Source organism: Chrysemys picta, chromosome 22 (genome assembly GCF_011386835.1).
Source record: "Chrysemys picta bellii isolate R12L10 chromosome 22, ASM1138683v2, whole genome shotgun sequence".
NCBI classification, from domain to species: Eukaryota; Metazoa; Chordata; order Testudines; family Emydidae; genus Chrysemys; species Chrysemys picta.
This window is the reverse complement of record NC_088812.1, coordinates 8,506,464-8,525,221: the sequence shown is the minus strand read 5'-3', so window position 1 is coordinate 8,525,221 and position 18,758 is coordinate 8,506,464. Positions and strand designations below refer to the sequence as shown.

The window sequence follows — 18,758 nt, the reverse complement described above, 5'->3', positions numbered from 1 at the left end:
ACCTCCCAATCCTACACCCTGAGCCGGTCCCCTCTCGAGCTGGAGGGAGTGGGGTGCCCCATGCTGCAGCCAGTGTGGTCCCTGGGGCACTGTCGTATGGCACAGCCTGCTGCGGCCCTCCGCCGGCTCTACGGGTGTGTGGGGTTGGCATGCCCTCCTCACAGGCCTGTGAATTCACTTGGGGACCAGCCCTGAGCTCCGCCAAGTCCCGGGCTGGCAGCCCTTGCTCACACTTGGATTGCCCCATGTCTCCCCTGCGCCCCAGGGCAGCGAGGCTGGCTGCGCTCCCTCCGGGAACGTGCCTGTCCCTGCTGGCTGGTGTGCGTGCAAACACCGCCGCCTGGTGGCCACTGTGGGAGTAGCTCTCCAACAGGCTCTCTCTCTCTGACAGATAAAGCGGGGCTGCAGATGGACACCATCGGTGTGTTCACATCCCTGGGCCTGAACGAGAGACTCTTTGTTGTGAATGTCCAGGAGCTGCACACCCTGGTGAGGGCTGGGCGGGGGGAGCAGGGTTCTAGGCTGGGGCCAGGCGAGCCTTGTGCCCCTCTCTTTGCCAAGGGCTGGAGACTCCATCCCACGAGCACACACACCACCCGAGGGCTGCTGCCCATTATCAGAGACACTCAGAGCTGGGAACTGGTTGTGTCGGGGCGTGGAGAGCCCAGGTCCAGCACTGCAGCACACAGGCCCTGGGCAGCAGGGCCTCTGCCCCAGGGACTGCCACAGTCTGCTCCCAGCGGCAGGAGCCGCACCTTGACCTGTGGTGTAGATGGCTTGGGGTCTGGCCTCTGTGGCTGGTCTGCCTGGCTGCCTGGGCGTTCACAGCCACCTAAGATCTACCAGCTCCCCGCTGAGCTGGGCAGGGCTCTGGCCCAGGGCTGCCTGGCTCACCCGCAGGCCGTGCAGAGCACACAGGGCTAAGGAGACGGGGGCGTGTGACATTCTCACTCCTCCTCTATCCAGACCCCTCATCCCGAGCAGCTGGGGCCCACCGTTGGCTCCTCAGAGACCCTGGACCTCATCAGCTCCAAGGACTTGGCCAGTCAGCTGACGGATTACGACTGGAACCTCTTCAGCAGCGTCCACCAGGTAATGGGCAGCGTCTGGAGCAATAAGCCTGGGGTCGGAGCAGAGAGGGTGTGGGCCAGGCGCTGGGCTGGCTCTCAGGAGATGCGGGTCCAGTCCCAGCCCTGAGCTCTGGCCCTTGTGTCTTGAAGGTGGAGCTGATCTATTACATCTTTGGGCAGCAGACGTTTCCCAGCGCGACCACGGCGAACCTGGAGCGCGTCATGCGGCGCTTCAACGAGCTGCAGTACTGGATCGCCACCGAGCTCTGCCTCTGTGCGGAGCCGGGCAGGCGCGCCCAGCTGCTCAGGAAGTTCATTAAGCTGGCGGCACAGTGAGTGACTTGTGGGCAGGGAACTCGTCCTCCAGGAGTCCCCGCTGCACCCAAGCCAGCCCTCTCCATGGAGGCAGCCTGGCGCTGGGCCCTGCTGTGCTAGCTGTGTCATCCAGGCCGAGGGCTGGCCCTCAGCCCCCGAGTTACTGTATCTTCCATTTCAGCCTCAAGGAGCAGAAGAACCTGAATTCCTTCTTCGCGGTGATGTTTGGTCTGAGCAACACGGCTGTGAGTCGCCTCGCCAAGACCTGGGAGGTACAGACCCTGCTGCTCCAGGTCAGATCCAGCCTGGGAAACTTCGCCCAGGCCCTGGGACCCTCAGCTCCTAACGGCCTAGGCAGAGGTCACCTCCTGCTGGGCGATGGGCCCGAACCAGAGCCCCAGGCTCAGTTAATGCGAGTGTCCTGGCCAAAATCCAACTGCTGCTCACCCCGCGCAACTCCCTCCCATTGAGATACAGACGCCTTCTTCACTCCCTTCCCTATACCCTGTGTTCCACCCCAAAGATGGCTGCAGCTCTGTACTGGCTGAAACAATCCTTGTGTCTAGTTTCTGGGCTGGGGCCTGCCTGCTTCACACCCAGAACTCCCACGGGAATGCAGGCAGTTCTGGGTACCCAGGGCCTGGCTGTTGGGGGGTCAGCCTCCATGCAGCCCCCAGCGCGGCAGAGGCGCTGAGAATGCGCTCTGCGTGAGGAACAGGAGAGGGTCCCGGTGCAAGGGGCTGGAGGATCCACCTGGGGTTCGGGGGAAGCTCTCACCTGCTCTGTCTCACCCACAGAGGCTGCCACACAAAACCAGGAAGCTGCACTCAGCGCTGGAGCGTATGCTGGTAAGTTTGGCTCCCTTTGCCAGCACCTTCACTTCCCCACATGATTCTTGTAGATGGCGGAGACCCCCAAGGCAGGTTCTCATAGCCCAGCCCACCCAGCTGTGGGAGCTAAGCCATGCTGGGCTGGGGCAGTGCCTGGGGGAGGGGTCCTTTGGGGGCAGGAAGTGGTGCAGGCGATGCAGGAAGGGGAACCCCCCCTTCTGTGCTGCATGCAGCCCCCGTGCAATGCTAGAGGGCTCCATCTCAGGCCCTTGCTCCATGGTGTCGGAGCACTGCAGGAGGAGCTGTGCTAAGCCCCCTGGTCACGGGTGATCCCAGGTACTCTGGGTGTGAGCCAGGGTGCTGGCCCCAGCGTCATCTGGGTGAGGACTTTCTGTCTCCCTAGGTCCCCTCCAGCATCAACTGGCTGCAGAGGTCCCCTGCCCTTCCAGCCCAGAGCTACAGCTAACTAGCTGCTGTGCTCCACCCCAGCGGTGGTGAGGTGACCCTCCAGCGGGGGCGCTCCCTCAGGCTGCGAGGGGCTGCACTGGCCTGGGGGAGCTGAGCTCTGGCCTGCTGGGGGCCTAGCCTGCAGCCATGGCCTCGCGAAGGCACCGCTCTGGGGCCCAGAAATGGGTCCTGCTCTGAAATGCTTTTCTCCTTCCAGGACCCGTCCTGGAATCACAGAGTCTACAGACTGGCCATCGCCAAACTGACCCCGCCCATCATCCCCTTCGTGCCCCTCCTTCTCAAAGGTACAGGAACAGCTCGGGAATTTCAGCCTGGGGGGGGCTGGGCAGTAACTCTGTTTCCAGAAGTGACTCCCTCCCACAGTGGGTTTGCAGGGACCCCACCCCAGCGCCGGGTCCCCTTCTTCCCAGGGAGGCCAGTTCCTCCGGGCACTAGCATCCCAGTGGGGCGCTGCTGGGTCCAGGCACATGCCCTGGAGAAGCTCAAGAGACTCCTCAGGGCAATATGGCTAGTGAAGGGGACAGCTTTGCACTGCCTCACAGAGTGACACAGAGCCCGTCCCGCGGGACCGGGGCTCCATCCTGTGGGGCTGGGGGACCAGGGCTCCATCTCATAGGTCAGGGGGACCGGGGCTCCATCTCATAGGTCAGGGGGACCGGGGCTCCATCCTGTGGGGCTGGGAGACCAGGGCTCCATCTCATAGGTCAGAGGGACCGGGGCTCCATCCTGTGGGGCTGGGGGACCAGGGCTCCATCTCACAGGTCAGGGGGACCGGGGCTCCATCTCATAGGTCAGGGGGACCGGGGCTCCATCCTGTGGGGCTGGGGGACCAGGGCTCCATCTCACAGGTCAGGGGGACCGGGGCTCCATCTCACAGGTCAGGGGGACCGGGGCTCCATCCTGTGGGGCTGGGGGACCAGGGCTCCATCTCATAGGTCAGGGGGACCGGGGCTCCATCCTGTGGGGCTGGGGGACCAGGGCTCCATCTCACAGGTCACGGGGACCGGGGCTCCATCTCACAGGTCAGGGGGACCGGGGCTCCATCCTGTGGGGCTGGGGGACCAGGGCTCCATCTCACAGGTCAGGGGGACCGGGGCTCCATCTCACAGGTCAGGGGGACCGGGGCTCCATGCCACAGGGCGGGGGGACTGAGGAATTCAATCGTATGCAGTTGGCTCCAGCCCCGCAAGCTCGTGATCTCTTTGGCCATGGGGCCAAGCCTCCAGCGGACACTGGATTTGGCTGCTGTCCGGCTGCTCCTTGGGGGTGCTCTGCGTCCACACCTCCATTACCGACCCTGGGGTGTGGGCGGTGGGGGAGGCCCTGCGGGAGCCCTGCCCTGCCCTGCCCTGCCGGACGGAGGAGCATTGGTGGGATGGGCCAAGCACAGGTTCAATCGCAGCAGCCTCCCCACCACAGAGAACCCCCATCTCTGTTGATGGTCTGAGGCGTTAGCTGGCGCCTGTGGAAGGAGGCTGCGTCGCGGGGGCTGGGCACTGACTTTGAGGCTTCCCCTTGTAGACATGACCTTCATCCACGAGGGCAACCGCACGCTTGCAGAGAACCTCATCAACTTTGAGAAGATGGTGAGCCAGGCAGAACCTGTCACCCCTCCAGGCCGGCCCCACTCCCCCCGGCGGCTGAGGGCCTGGCGAAGTGAAGCACTGCACAGACACTAATGCGTTTGGGGGTCCCTCAGCAGGCGGCTCATGCGCCCCGTTTTTCCAGGGAGGAAGCTGAGGTGCAGTGAGAACCCAGGTGTTCTGGCTCCTGGCCTCGTGCTCTGACAGGCCTGTCTGGAGGAGGGGCTTCGGCTGATAACAGTGCTGAGAGTGTCTGTGCGCAGGGGCTGGCAGGGGCCACCTCCTTCACCCACTCCCAGCCCACGGGCTCCTCCGCCCCACGGCAGCTCCCCAGCAGGGTGTGGCTGGCCCCACCTGCCTGTCCTGCAGTGCTGCCCCAGCCTAGCAGATGGGATGCCCCGCCATGGTGCCCCATCCCTGGGCCCATGGGATTGTGGTTGTTCTGCACATTTTGCCCCTGTTCCCCATGGCCCTTTGCTGGGGTTGCCTGGCTGAGGGACAGGCCCTTGGTAGAGGGCATGTGCTGGATGGGGCAGCTGTGCCCCACGCCCCTCACAGGCTCTTGGCTTCCAAAGGAGTGGGAGGGGGAAGAGCTTTACCTGACCATGTGTGCGCCGGGCCATGCGCCCTGGCCCATGAGTAACCCTGTGCCTTGCCTGCAGCGAATGATGGCCAAGGCCGTACGTATCATCCACCACTGCCAGAGCCACACGTACGGTGAGTGCGCGCCAGGGCCTGTGGGCACCCAGCCCTGGGGAAGGTCACCCTCCAGCCAGCATCACACAGGGGCCATGGCAGGTCGCGCCTCCTGTGGGTCGAGTTCTGGCTCCCGTGGGAGCAGGCACTTTGCCACCCATCCCCAGCACTGGGGTCTGCCCTTCAGGGTTACAGCTTAGACAGGGCCCAGGGCGGCCAGGGTGGGGGTCCTACCAAAACAGCCCAGTAGGCATTGCCAGTAGAGTGGGATTTAGGAGGAGAGGGTACTGGGGCATGTAGGGAGGGCACCGTATAGGGAAGATGGGGGGCATTGGAGTAGGAGGGCAGAGGGTGTTGGGGGAAAAGGAGGGGAGTGCCCAGAGCTGTTAGGTACCTTGCCACCACCTGCCCTAATGTTGGAAGCCATGTCTGGTGCCTGCCGGGCTCAGCTCCCTGGTTCCACCAGCCACGGGCAGCACAAGCATGACCCCCTCCGTCCACACAGGCCCCGCTGCCCCCCTGCAGGTTAGTGACAGACACGCTCCAACCCCTCGGCCCTCCGAGTGTCCCCGGGCCCATGGGACACTCCCAGAACTGCCCCCCAGCTCACCCGTTTCACCCCGGGGGCGTCACTCGACTCAGCTCACAGCACTGAGATTGCTTGTAGTACAAACAAATCAGAGTTCATTTAACGAAGATCAGAGAAGGCTGTGAAATTAATGGAAACAAAGGATTACATATAAAATAACTAAAACGGCATTCTCCTGCCTCCTGAAGGTTAGCTCACCCAAAGTTTAACAGGGATCCTCCATCCATAGGACACGCGTGCTGGTAGCTTGCCCCTGGGCACCCCCAGATATTGTTCCAACCTTTTCTTCACTTGTAAACAGGGTACCCCCCTCCCTGCTGCTTGTGTTTCTGGGCTAGAATCTCCCCTGGAGACTTTGATTAGCATTTTGCTTGGACTGTAAGTAGGCGTCCATTGTGAAGTGTACAGTGCTCACTTTACATACAGCCAGACGGGCATCTCCTGCCTGGCAGAAACGTACCATCTGCTGGTGCCCAGCCCCGACTCACAGACCTGAAGAGCATAATATGCCGTACAGACGCATAGCTCCTAGGACAGGACCTGTACATACATTCTGCACTGATTGCAATGATCAATGTGACACAGGCTTTCAGTAGGGCCTCCCATGACACCCTAGGCAGAGATCAGACCGGGGAGCTCTGTAACCCTCTGCAGCCCTGTGCCCTCTGCCAGTTGGGTCACAGACATGTAGGAAATGCATTGGGGCAGGAGGGCAGAGGTTGGGGAAGAGGAGTGTGTAGGGGAGCAGGGGCCTATGTGGACAGGAGGGCAGAGGTTGGGGGAGGGGGGGTGTGGGGGAGCAGGGGGCCCATGCAGGCAGGATGGCAGAGGTTGGGGGAGGGGTGGTGCAGGGGGACAGGGGGCGTGTCAGGACAGGAGGGCAGAGGATGGGGGAAGGGCATGTGGGGGAGGGTGTGTGTAGGGGAGCAGGGGGCCCATGCGGGCAGGGGAGCAGAGGTTAGGGGAGGGGTGTGTGTAGGGGAGCAGGGGGCTCATGGGGACAGGATGGCAGAGGTTGGGGGAGGGGTGGTGCAGGGGGACAGGGGGCGTGTCAGGACAGGAGGGCAGAGGATGGGGGAAGGGCATGTGGGGGAGGGTGTATGTAGGGGAGCAGGGGGCCCATGCGGGCAGGAGGGCAGAGGTTGGGGGAGGGGTGTGTGTAGGGGAGCAGGGGGCTCATGGGGGCAGGAGGGCAGAGGTTGGGGGAGGGGTGTGGGGGGGAGCAGGGGGCTCAGGGGGGCAGAGGTTGGGGGAGGGGTGTGTGTAGGGGAGCAGGGGACTCATGCGGGCAGGAGGGCAGAGGTTGGGGGAGGGGTGGTGCAGGGGGCCCATGGGGGCAGGAAGCATGTGCTGTGAGTGCCTAACGTCCTGGTCTGTTCTCTCCTCCTAGCTCCCATGTCCCCACTGCGGAGTCGTGCCCCCCAGCTGCTGGAGGACCCCCAGGCCCTGCGGATCTCCACCTGTACGGAGCCCCACCTTCCTTACCCCTCGCGAGGGCAGCCTGCTGGGAGGGACGAGTAGGAGCACAAGGCCGGGGTGGGGGTGGGGGGGGGCGGGGGAGATGCGAGGCCAGTGCAGCCCCTTCCCCATTCATGGCCTGTCATACACCTCCACTACCTGGTCCAGCTGTACCCACCGTGGCATCTCTGCCAGCACCAGCCAAGCCAGGGGCCTCGTGTGGGCAGGCCGTGCCCCCTGGCTGTCCCCCAGTGGGGCTCCCACCTCACACCTGTGCTAGCGAGAGCAGGTCAGGCCCAGGGAGTGAGCGTAAGCAGAGGCCCTCCCGCAGCCCACCCACAACAGTTGGGGGGAGATTCCAGGGTGCTCGTGCCTCTGGCCATAGCTGGGGAACCTGGCCAGCCCCTGAGCTGGGCTGGTTGCGTTCTCTCCAGCCCACCCATGTCTCCTCCAGCCAGGGCCCCTCCCCCCGTTCTCTATTCACGTTAGTCCCCCACCCCCACCCCCACCCATTGTCCCTGCACTAATGACCCTGGGATTTTCCTGCTGCATCAGTCAAAGGCCGGCTTCCCTGTGCCAGCGGGAGCTGTGTCTGCCACTGTGCCGTGGCACGGCACCCTTGTGCTGAGTTGTGGCACCATCGCACTCATGCTCGGCGCTCCCTTGGGCAGGGGGAGAGCAGCACCTCCAATCACAGCTGGCAGCTCGCCCTTCAGCACCGGCTCACAGGGCGCCTGCCCTCCTGCTCAGGGAATGACCCCTCTCTGCTCGCCCAGGAGCAGCCCCACTCCACACTGGCTCACTCGCAGATCCCAGGGTGAAAGGGTTGGAGTAAAGGAGGATGCCAGTCCTGCCTGGTGGGCATGAGCCAGATGCCTCCAGGGCAGCTCGGGGGGCATAGCCCGAGGCTGCCTCCCCTCCTGTTCTGAGGGTCCAGCCCCTGTGCACGTAGTGCCCGAGGCCTCTCAGTCCCCTCTTGTACTCGCTCCTCTCCTTGCTGGGTTCGGACGCTGGGCCAGGTAGTCAGGGGCTGCTTCTGCCACTGACTCGCCCTGGGACCTTGGGACTGTCCTGGCACCAGTCTGTCAGGTGAGAATCAAACACAGGATCTCCCGGCTCCCAGTCCTGTGCGCGTTCCTGCCTAGAGGGTACAGAGGCTGCACCGCCCCTGCCTTTCCCACTGATCACTTGTTGGAATGCGCCTCCAGACCTGGCTTTGAATTCCCTCTTTGCACAGCCCAACAGAGCCAGGCATGAGCTGCGCTGCTCGTACCCCGCACTGGGCTAACGCTGCAGCCCTAGGGCTAGTGTCAAGGTGTAGGGCAGTGAGGGAACAGCTGCCTGTGGGCTTTAGCCAAGAGTGTCCCATCCCCCCCATTCCCCACTCTGATCTGGGGCTGTTTCCTTGCAGGCTCTGAGCAGTCCCTGTGCGGGCGGAGTCCTGCCTCCACCCGGGCCTACCTCCAGCACCTGAAAGTGATCGACAACCAGAAGGAGCTGTCACGGCTTTCCCGGGACCTCGAGTCCTGATGCTTGGGACCAGGGGCGGAGCAGGAGGGGCCAGGCTAGAACCTCCAAGGGGGGCACTCCTCAGCCCACCAGCCCATTGCCCCTGCCTGGCTGCACCAGGGCAGTTGTGCATGCCCTCCACCTCCTGGGAGAGGGCTGCCCATGCATTCCGACTGTCCCCACTGCAGAGGGACCCCGCCGCAGCCCATCTGCCAGACCGCCTGCCCAGCCAGGACCGGGGACCACTCGGGCTGTACCATTCCTCTCAGACTTGGAGCCAGCTGGCTAGAGCCTGGAGCAGTAACGGGCCAGCCCCAATGATGGCGTCTGCTATGAAGAGAGACAGGGAGGGGCAAGGCCGGGGGAAGAAGGGCTGGACACTCTGGCTTCGCCCACCGCTGTCAATAGAAGTATTTTTTGTACACAGGGATGTTTTCCTTCCTGGTCCTGCAGCAGCATCTCCAGCATGGAGCTTCCAGCAAGGGGGGAGGAGGGAATGCGGCTTCTCTTCTCAAGAGCCTCCCACGCCCCCAGCACCATTGCGGAAGGGGACAGCCCCCAGGCATGTCAGAGCTTGGGCCCTAGCTACAGCGCCCACTGCTGGACCTGTCTGGGCGAAGCTGGGGCGGGTTAAATTGTGCCAGCCAGACTACCAGAGCCCTCCTGCAGACAAGGCCACGGGCACTCCAGCCCCGGCTAAACTGGAGGAGGTAGAATACCTCCAGGCCCAGGCTTCCCTGGCCTAGCTTAGCCCATGCTGGAGAACGACCAGCCTGGCTCTAAATGCTAGTGTAGACATGGGGGTAAATGGTGTGTGCTGGCACCATGGTTACCAGGCCCTGCCCACTAGTGACTAGCAAGTGGTGGCTTCAGAAGAGGTCCCATTGGAAGCAGGAGCTGGAGAGCCAGTGCTGACTGCTCCACACGGGGTGGCGGCTGGTGCTCCGCTGCCAAGATGGATTGAAACTTCATTCGAGTTCCAACAGCGGGGAATAAAAATCCCCCTCCCCAGCTGCTGCAGAGAGAAGAGGCAGGATTTCCGGGCACACTGCTCACGGCTGGCCAGGGTGGGCCCCAGGCATGGTGCTCCAGCCCAGCAGTGGGGCACAGGGGAGGTTCTGGGGGCCCAGTGCTGAGGGGGCTGGCCAAGGACACCCATGTGAGCTGCCTGGGGGTCAAGGCCTCAGCCAAATATTCAGTCACCTCCTTAAGTTAGTACTCGACAGGCGGCTCAGCCCAAGGCTCTGGGGGGTCTGGACAGAGCAGCCAATGCCCCAGAGAGCAGGAGGGGAAAGAAACCCAGCGGTACCAGCCATGGAACCAGCATCACCATGACACAAGTTGAATGCCTCCCTCTCCCCCCAGGGGTCACTGGGCACGTGCTCACACCACTCCCTCCCAACGCATCCTGCTGGGTAGCTGGACTCTGCAGCCAAGCACGCTCTGGGGCAGAGACACCAGGAGGTGTCCCGTGCACCTGCTGTAGGGGGAACGGTCCTTGGCTTATAACTCCTGCCTCAGCTCTGTTGCTCTGCAGCTCCTGGTACGTAGACAGCAGGCTACCTACAGATAACATGGTCCTCACTGGCTGGGTGAGGTCAAGGCTCCCAACTAGCAGCAAGGCCCTGGGCTGCCTAACTCATCAGCCTGAAGGCTCGGGGAGAGCCTGTCTCTGCATGACCTAGTCCTCCCCTGGGTCCAGGCCAGTTGGCTGGGACTTAGGCATTGCCCGAGGGGAGGTTTGTCCTTCAGCTCTGCTGGTGATGGGAGCAGGGTGGAGTTAAGGCCCAGGCATCCTGCAGCAAGCAGGACCTGAGCTCAGCAATAGAGCAAGCCTGGGGCAGCTGCCGCCATGAGGTTCTGACAGGTGAACAGAGCTGGGCTCAGGGGAGCAGCTGGGAGCAGCTGAGGAGTCACTCTGCTCTGGGCACACGCTAAAGGCAGTGCTGTTGGCACCTGACCCCCAAGCCCCCGGCGACAGTTTGAGGGGGACACGAGGGGCTGGCCATTTAAAAATATTTATTAAAAACCAGCCAGGCTGCACCACCTGGTGGGCTGTGCGAGCCAGCCGCTGCCCCAAGCTTCAGGGACCCCGCGAACAGCTACGGAGACAGCGCTGGGCTGCAGGGGAGAGTGTGGGAAGGGCACCAGGCTGGGTGAGCTGTGACCATGACGTGTTTCATGGACACTGCCACCCTCCAGCCTGGTGAAAGCCAGCCCCCCTCCCCCCCAGTACAGACTCTGAGAACCAGCCCCCTTCCCCCCCCCCCCAGAGCAAGTGGCACCCAAGCTCAGTCTCCTCCAGGCAGAGGTGTGAACCTCCCTTAACAGATCCCAATGAGTGGCCTCTCTTCCAACGTCTGCCACAGGCTCCTCGTGTTTGCACGGTGTCCTAGGGGCAGCCCCAGCGCTGCCGCGGCACAGGAGACCGGCTCGTCGGCCCCAGCTGTACCCTGTTTCCCCAGACCATCCTCAGGCAGCGCTGGCCTTGCCAGCTATCCCCGAGCACACTCACAGCCTGCTCCATCTAAGCCTCTGGGATCTCCTGGGAGATGCTGGGGGTGGGCGCAGCCCCCTTTGGGGAGCCAGCGCACTTGGGACTCTCCCCCAGGGGCAGTGTGATTCCCTCAAGCCCAGAATCTGTCCTAGGTGGCTCATGGCACATGGTTTCCTGCTCCTCTTCAGGCCAGGATCCCCCACAGATGGACTCACTTCTCAGGGAGATAAACCAGAGCAGGCTGGCTGCATCAGAGAGAGGCATCGGGGACTGGGCACTGGGATAGCTGGTGTCCACGCTCAGCCCAGGCAAGCACCCAGCACAGGGACCGACCCACCCTGTGCACGGGGACTGGGCAGCTCTGCCACTGGGAGCTGCCTAGAAGGTGGTCTCAAAATGTGGGTCATGGGGGATGAGCTCCAGGATGGCTGCATGCTCCCAACACCCCAGCCCACTACAGCGCCTTGGCTGCATGGCCAGCACAGGGCCCCTTGAGTGGCTTGGCAGGATGGGCGATCCCAAAACGGGCGAGTCTGCAGGAACCAGGCAACCATCCACGTCCACACTGCTCCTCCAGGAGGAGCAGAGCTTGCCATGCGGAAGGAACTGAGCGCGGTCAGGTTCCATCACTGGCCCCAGGGCACTGCCCAGTGCAGAGCTGCCCTCGTAGCGCAGCGTGGAGCTTTCATCCCACTCCTCACGCTGCCCCGCCATTGGCTCAGGTCCTGCGCTCAGTCCTTGACTCAGTGCCCCAGCTCCCTGCTCGGGGGAGAGCCAGCTCGCCAGCGCAGACTGGTGGGACAGCTCGCAAGGTATCTGACTGAAGCCGTAGGCTGGTGGGTTCTGTCGCACGCAGGCTGGGCCGGAAAGGGCAAGCCTGAGGCTGTGCACAGACGTGGCCTGGTCTCCGGTCAGTGCCTCGAACTGAAGGGACTTTCCCTCGTGGCTCCTGAAGCACTTCTGTCTGGTACAGAGAGAGACGCCAGTTTAGCAGCAGCGAAGTAATCCCTGGACCCACCCTGTTAACACAGCCACTGGAAACAGGAGCTGCCTGCAGCTGGAGCCTCCCAGCCGGGCAGGCACCATCTCCAGACATCCTGGCTGTGTCAGATACATGGTGAGAATGGGAGCGAGACCCTCTAGTGTTGTAATAACGCCTCCAGCAGCTCTGCTGTGATTGCGCTGGGAGTATGCACCATGTAGAGCACGGGGGATGCCGTGAATGCCATGTACCTGGCTGGGCACATCCAGGATTCAGTGACAGAGGAGCCCACCGAGGAGTTCCTTAGCCAGGGCACCCCCAAACGGTGCTCCCTCCTGGGCAGCTGGCCCAACGCTGGGCCTGGCCATTCTTCAAACATGGAGCACAGGTGCCTCCAGAAGCCATACGTAGGCACCTAGAGAAAAGCTGGCCAGTTTTCAGAGGCACCGAGCACCCAGCCACTGGGGCAGAAGCCCTATTTGAAGGTGTAGGGCTGGGTCCCTATGGCGACGTGCAGCAAAGCTCTCCAGGCAGCTGGGGGCTAGAGGGGCCATCACTGGGGGCTGACAACACACCACGGCGCCTGCTAGTGAGCCGTGGTGCCTATCCAAGGCCCAGCAGAAATGTAGCCCCGGAAGGGTCAGACTGAGGCTTGGGGACCCCTTCCCCCTCCCCTCGAAAGACACCCCTGCCAGCTGGTGGTGAATTCTGGGAGGCTGCTGCGGGGAGGGGGGCCCATTACCATCACTCCTGCATGGGGGTGGGGCCACTGTGTGGGGACAGGGCCAAGGTACACCTAGGGCCCCAGATTGCCTTGCGTGCTCTTGCCCCGAGGGCGGAGTCCCAAGGAGCCACATGCGGCATGGACAGCACACGATTCCACCCCATTGGGACGAAACGCCAGGGATACATGCCCGTGCGCTGTCTCCGAGCAGCCAGCAGACAACCCAGGAGCTGGCTTGGGGGGCCCATCCCCCTGCTGGGGTCTGGCAGGCTCAGCCTTACGGCTCAGGGCAGGGAGCGGCTCCCTCACTCCTGGGAGTCCAGGGCAGGTTTCTCCAAAGAGCAGGGCTGCTGGACATACCAATGCAGAGACCTAGTGCACCCCGAGAGTCATTCACAAAGGGGTCAGAGAAGGCTACAACCCTGCCCCTCCCTTTGAGGGTGGGAAGGCCCCTCTACAGAACAGATGTCTCAGAGTCTTGTTAGGGAGGGGCAGGGTCTTGACTAGAGACATCCTGCACCACACCTCATAGAATCACAGGCCTGGAAGGGACCTCGAGAGATCATCTAGTCCAGTCCCCTGCACTCATGGCAGGACTAAGCATTATCTAGACCATCCCTGTTGTTTGTCTAACTGCCTCTTAAAAATCTCCAACTATGGAGCTTCTACAGCCTCCCCAGGCAATTTATTCCAGTGCTTAACCACTCTGACAGTTAGGAAATTTTTCCTAATGTCCAACCTAAACCTCCCTTGCTGCAATTTAAGCCTATTGCTTCTTGTCCTATCCTTAGAGGTTAAGAAGAACAATTCTTCTCCCTCCTCCTTGTAACAACCTTTCATGTACTTGAAAACCGTTATCATGTCCCCTCAGGGCCCTTCCCTCATTGCTCTTCACAGTGACAAGCCTGCCTGACGGTTAAAGGTTTCACAAGATGTGACGTGTGTCCGATGTCACCCTCTAGTGGCTGATCCACAGAGGATAACAGCCTACTACTGCTACCACCAAACAGCGTTCCCCCTCTAGTTCAAGGGAAGCAGCCTGTGCTTTGGCACGGAAGATCTCAGGTGCTAACCCTGCTGGCAGCCCATAGGGACTGGGAGTCATCACACGTTCAGTCCCGATCAGTATCTTTATAGGCAGGAAGGTGTGCAGAGAGGCCACCCAGCAGGCTCCCTGCACAGGGACGTTTTCAGCCTGAGGGGTAAATACAAAGGCACCTTTTTAAGAAGTTGCACTTAGGCTACCACAGGAATAGCTTTGCCCATTCTTAGGCCAGGAGAAGCCCCACCCACTCATGCCAAGTTCACAGGCTCAGGCCGGGCACCAGTTCATCCCCCACGGCCACTTTCAGGATACAAGCAAACTCAGCCGCTTCCTTCAACATCCGGCCCCTCTTTTCCCTCCCGTTGGGGCCAAGCAGCAGGAGAGGCCAGGCCAGCACCTACAACCTGGGATCAGTGAGGTGTTGCATGTTCTGCTAGGCCAGGCAGAAGCTGGAAACATGCCACCCCCATAGACATCCCCAATGTTCAGGGAGTCCTGGAGCAGGGCTTTGGCGCAGTCCCATCCACATACAGCAGGGGTGGGCGACCCAGACAACTGCCCAGGGGTGCCATGGTCAAGGGGGTCCCATGTGGCAGTGCAGAGGTGCATGCTGCCAGTGTAGAGTCAGAAGCTACTCCTAGCTGGCAGGGGAGCACCGTGTGTGGGGGATTGCCCAGATGCCCTGGTGGAGGAACATGGGGGGGAGGGAATGGTGTTGCACAGACACTGCTTGCCCCCCACCATGTTCCTCCATGCCCCCTCCCCCCCAGGGAGCTATGAGGGTGGGAGGAAGGAGCAGCACCAAGTGCTCCATCTCTCCAGGTCACTTTCCCCACCTGGGCTGTGCTGTGAGGTGAGCATCAGCAGCTGCTGCTCTCCTGCCCTGCCCACCCCTTACGCAGCCCAGGTGGGGAAAGTGACCTGGATGTGGGGAGCCCTGACGTCAATCCTTGCTCCCACTCTCACAGCCCCCTCGGGTGGGCATGAGGGAGCAGTGTTCGAGGGAGGAGCGAGCAGCAATGCCAGCTGCTCCATGCATACAGATCAATTTCCCCATGTGGGCACAGGAGTGGGGTGCAGGAGTTAGGGGCGAAGGGGGCACAGTGCAGGAGTTAGGGGGTGGGGAGCCTGGGGAGTCCATGGGGGCCAGCGGCACCAAAACACAAGTTTGCCCAAGGCACCATTTTCCCTAAGCCAGCCCTGGCAGCAAGTGTCACCTTACAGAGGCTTCGGCACAAGCCGCAGGCCCCATTGAGCACAGCTAGGGGCACAGTTTCTAGCCCGATAAGTTCTGAACTCCTGGTCGCCAGGCACTGTGGGCATGAGGGCCTGTCTCGGCCGGGTTCATCCAGTACCTGTGGAGAACAGATAGCAGCGGGAACCGGATCCCAACAAGGATAGCAAGGAGGAGAGAGGATAGCAAGGTTGGGGTCCATGGTCCCGTCTGCCAAGGGAAAGACAGAGGTTTTAGACCACAGCAGAGTGGGAGAGCTCCCAGGTGCAGCCTCAGAGCTGGCAGCCGGGTCACTAGGGAGCAGAATCTCCCTTAAACCCTGGGACCAGCTGCACTGTTCTATATCCCCCCGAACCAGCATGGTGGATGGTGCTGGGTCCAGCCCCCCAGCAGCCCTTGCCAGGGATAATGGCCCCCCTCCCTCTGACACTGTCACCTTGGACCTGTCACTGCCCCCCATGCCTCAGTTTTCACCTAATAGAAAGGGGGTTGTAATCCTCACCAAGCTCAGTGCCGCCCTTAGAGGTCTCTGGATGAAGCGCGCCAGGCAGCACGTGGCGAGAGCAGTGAGGGAGCAAGACGTGCCCGGTGAAAGGGCACGTGCACTCCAGCTCTCCCCTGCAGCGAGCTGGAATCGAGGTCGTTACCTGAGAAAGGAGACCACTAAGAGGGGACAGGATAAACGTCTGTAAGGTCATGACTGGTCTACAGCTGGGAGAGTGGAGCTTCTGCTCCTCCTGCCTCACAGAACTGGGGTTCTTCTTCGAGTGCTTGCTCATATCCATTCCATTAGGTGTGCGCGCGCCGCGTGCACGATCGTCGGAAAATTTTCTACCCTAGCAACACCGGCGGGTCGGCTGTGGAGCCCCCTAGAGTGGCGCCTTCATGGCGCTGAATATATACCCCAGCCGACCCGGCGCCCCCTCAGTTCCTTCTTACCGCCCCTGACGGTCGTTGGAACTGTGGAGCGCGGCATAGCTGTTCTCCACTCTCCCTAGCTTAGTTAGTTATTCACAGTTATAGTTATAGTTCTAGTTGTTTATAGTTAAATAGTTTTTAAAAATTGTTCGTTTGTTCTAGTTGTTATAGTAGTTCAGGGGATTAAGGGGGTCGTCTCCCCCTTTCTCCCCCGGCCGCGGGGCCGGGCTCATGCCCAACGCTCCCGGCTTCAAGCAGTGCGCCTCCTGCGCTAAGCCTATGCCCACGAGCGACCCGCACGACTCCTGTCTGAAGTGCCTGGGAGAGTCCCATCAAACAGATAAGTGCAAGATCTGTAAGGCCTTCAGACCAAGGAGCAAGAAGGAGCGGGACTTTAGGCTCCGGCAACTCCTTATGGAGGCGGCACTTAGTCCGGACGCTCCATCAACGAGTCAGGCCCCGGCACCTAGCACCTCGGTGCGCAGTGCCCCGGCGGCACCGGCCTTGCCGACCACGCGAGTGGCGTCGGACAAGCCTCCCCGGCACCGGACCTCGTCGGCACCGCAAGCACAACAAGTGCCTCGGCGCCGGTCATTATCCCCGGGGCATAAAAAAGCCCATAAGACGGGGACCTCCGTGCCGAAGACACCGGCTCCCCCAGTGCCGGGGGTAGAGCCGCGTCCGCCTGTGGAGCACCGAAAACAGGTGACTCCAGCACCGTCGACTCCGGCTCCGAGGCCGTTGAGTCCGGTGCAGATAGCGTCTCCACCGAGACCGGCGGTGATACAGTGCCTCCCGTCGACTCCAGAGACCTTCGCGGCGGCGAGAGACTTAATAGCTCTCACGGAGCCGGCACCGCCTCAACCACCGGCACCGACGGCACCGTTGACTCGTCCGGTCCAGTCTAGAGGGAAACCTGCCTTGATGCGCCCTCCATCGCAAGGGCTGGAACCACGGCACCGGTCCAGGTCCCGAAGCAGGTCCCCACGCCGCTCGCAGTCCCGGCGCCGAATATCACCTCGGCACCGGTCGTACTCGCGGCCAAGATCTTCGTCGCAGCACCGCTCTACGTCTCGGCACCGCTATGATCGTCGGCACCGATGAACGTCGAGACGTAGTTCTCGGCACCGCCACGATCGACGCTCGACGTCGAGAGGCCGCTCCCGGCACCGGGCCTACTCCAGGTCATCGTCGAGGTCCGGATCCGACTCCCGGCACCGATCGCCAGCACCGCGTGGAGATAGAACATCTCCGGACCGGCACCGTGCGGCACCGCATCCCACGGGATTCGTCTCGACGCACTCGGCACCGCCATGGCCATCGAGATCGGTGTCCCGCTCCTCTGAGGACTTATCGAGATCGGCATACCCCCCTCAGGGGCAAGCCGAGGAGCAGGACATAGGCCATTGGCAGGAGGTAGCAGAGGACCCTGCTCATGGCCCATCTCACTGGTCGTTCTGGACCCCGTGGGCGTACCATCAGGCCCAAGGGGCTCCAATAGCTTCGACCTCTCGCTCGGGCCACTCCGTTAGAAGGGCCCCGGAGTCCACCATCTCTCGGCCTCCGCCAGGGGGCATGGAGGCTTCCGTGTCCGCACCACCTGACGTCCTGGACCCAAGCGCAGGTGATGCTCCGGCCCAGGAGCAGGGAGACCAGGACCCTCCCTTGGATCCTGTACCACCGGAGGCATCTTCCTCTTCCTCTCCGGATGAGGCAGTGGCGGGCACATCGTGCACAGGTCCACCTCCAATAGATCTTCGGGCTCACCAGGATCTCCTGCGTAGGGTGGCCCGCAATATGGACCTGCAGGCGGAGGAGATAGTGGAGGTGCAGGACCCCATCGTGAATATCCTTGCAGCGGATGCCCCATCGAGGGTGGCGTTACCCCTGATCCGCACGATACAAGCGAATGCAACTACGATATGGCAAACGCCTGCCTCTATCCCACCCACAGCGAGAGGGGTGGAAAGGAAATACTTTGTTCCGTCCAAAGACTACGGGTACTTGTATACCCACCCCCAGCCGTGTTCACTGGTGGTGGCATCAGTGAACGCAAGGGAGCGCCACGGTCAGCAGGCCGCAGCGCCCAAATCGAAGGAGGCTAAGCGCCTCGATTTGTTTGGCCGTAAAGTTTATTCAGCCGGAGGGCTGCAACTCAGAGCGGCTAACCAGCAGGCGCTCTTGAGCCGCTACAACTTTAACTCCTGGAACTCTATGGGGAAGTTCAGGGAATTGGTTCCCCAAGAGTCCAGGGAGGAGTTTGGAGCCCTGGTAGAGGAGGGTAAGAAGGTGGCTCGGACCTCCTTACAGGCCTCCTTAGACATAGCGGACTCTGCTGCGAGAACCCTGGCCTCAGGTATCGCTATGCGGAGGATCTCCTGGCTCCAGGTTTCGGGTTTGCCTCAGGAACTGCAGCAAACCCTGCAGGATCTGCCCTTCGAAGGACAGGGGTTGTTTTCAGAGAAGACGGACTCTCGCCTGCAGAGCCTCAAGGACTCCAGGACAATCATGCGTTCCCTGGGGATGCATGTTGCGGGCCCTCAGCGCAGGCCATTTAGGCCGCAGCCTCAGCGCTTCTACCCCCCCCCCCCCCCCCCGCCTCGTCAGAGACAGGACTCGGCCCGGAGGCGAGGGCGAGGTGGTAGAAGAAGGTGGACCGGCCCTCAACCCGGTCAGAACCAGGGGCCACCTAGACCACCTTCAGGCCCCAGGCAGAACTTTTGAAGGTGCGGTCGAGGACGGCGCCCCAGTCATCCCCCAGGATCCAGCCCCCTCCTTTCGGGATCGCCTTTCCCATTTCCACCGTGCTTGGTCCCTTATAACTTCGGACCGTTGGGTCC

The 18,758-nt window shown here is 62.0% G+C and overlaps 1 protein-coding gene across 1 annotated transcript in view; it reads left to right on the top strand.

Moving 5' to 3' along the window:
- Window positions 1–8,940, top strand: part of RAPGEF3 (Rap guanine nucleotide exchange factor 3) — a 64,824-nt gene extending 55,884 nt beyond the window's left edge. Inside the window, 10 exon segments of the mRNA XM_065576530.1 lie at window positions 392–489; window positions 967–1,092; window positions 1,221–1,402; window positions 1,567–1,657; window positions 2,183–2,233; window positions 2,880–2,967; window positions 4,205–4,269; window positions 4,929–4,983; window positions 6,942–7,013; window positions 8,421–8,940. Coding sequence (XP_065432602.1) covers window positions 392–489; window positions 967–1,092; window positions 1,221–1,402; window positions 1,567–1,657; window positions 2,183–2,233; window positions 2,880–2,967; window positions 4,205–4,269; window positions 4,929–4,983; window positions 6,942–7,013; window positions 8,421–8,539 — 947 coding nt within the window. The 3' untranslated portion in view covers window positions 8,540–8,940.
- Window positions 8,941–18,758: the final 9,818 nt, after the last annotated feature.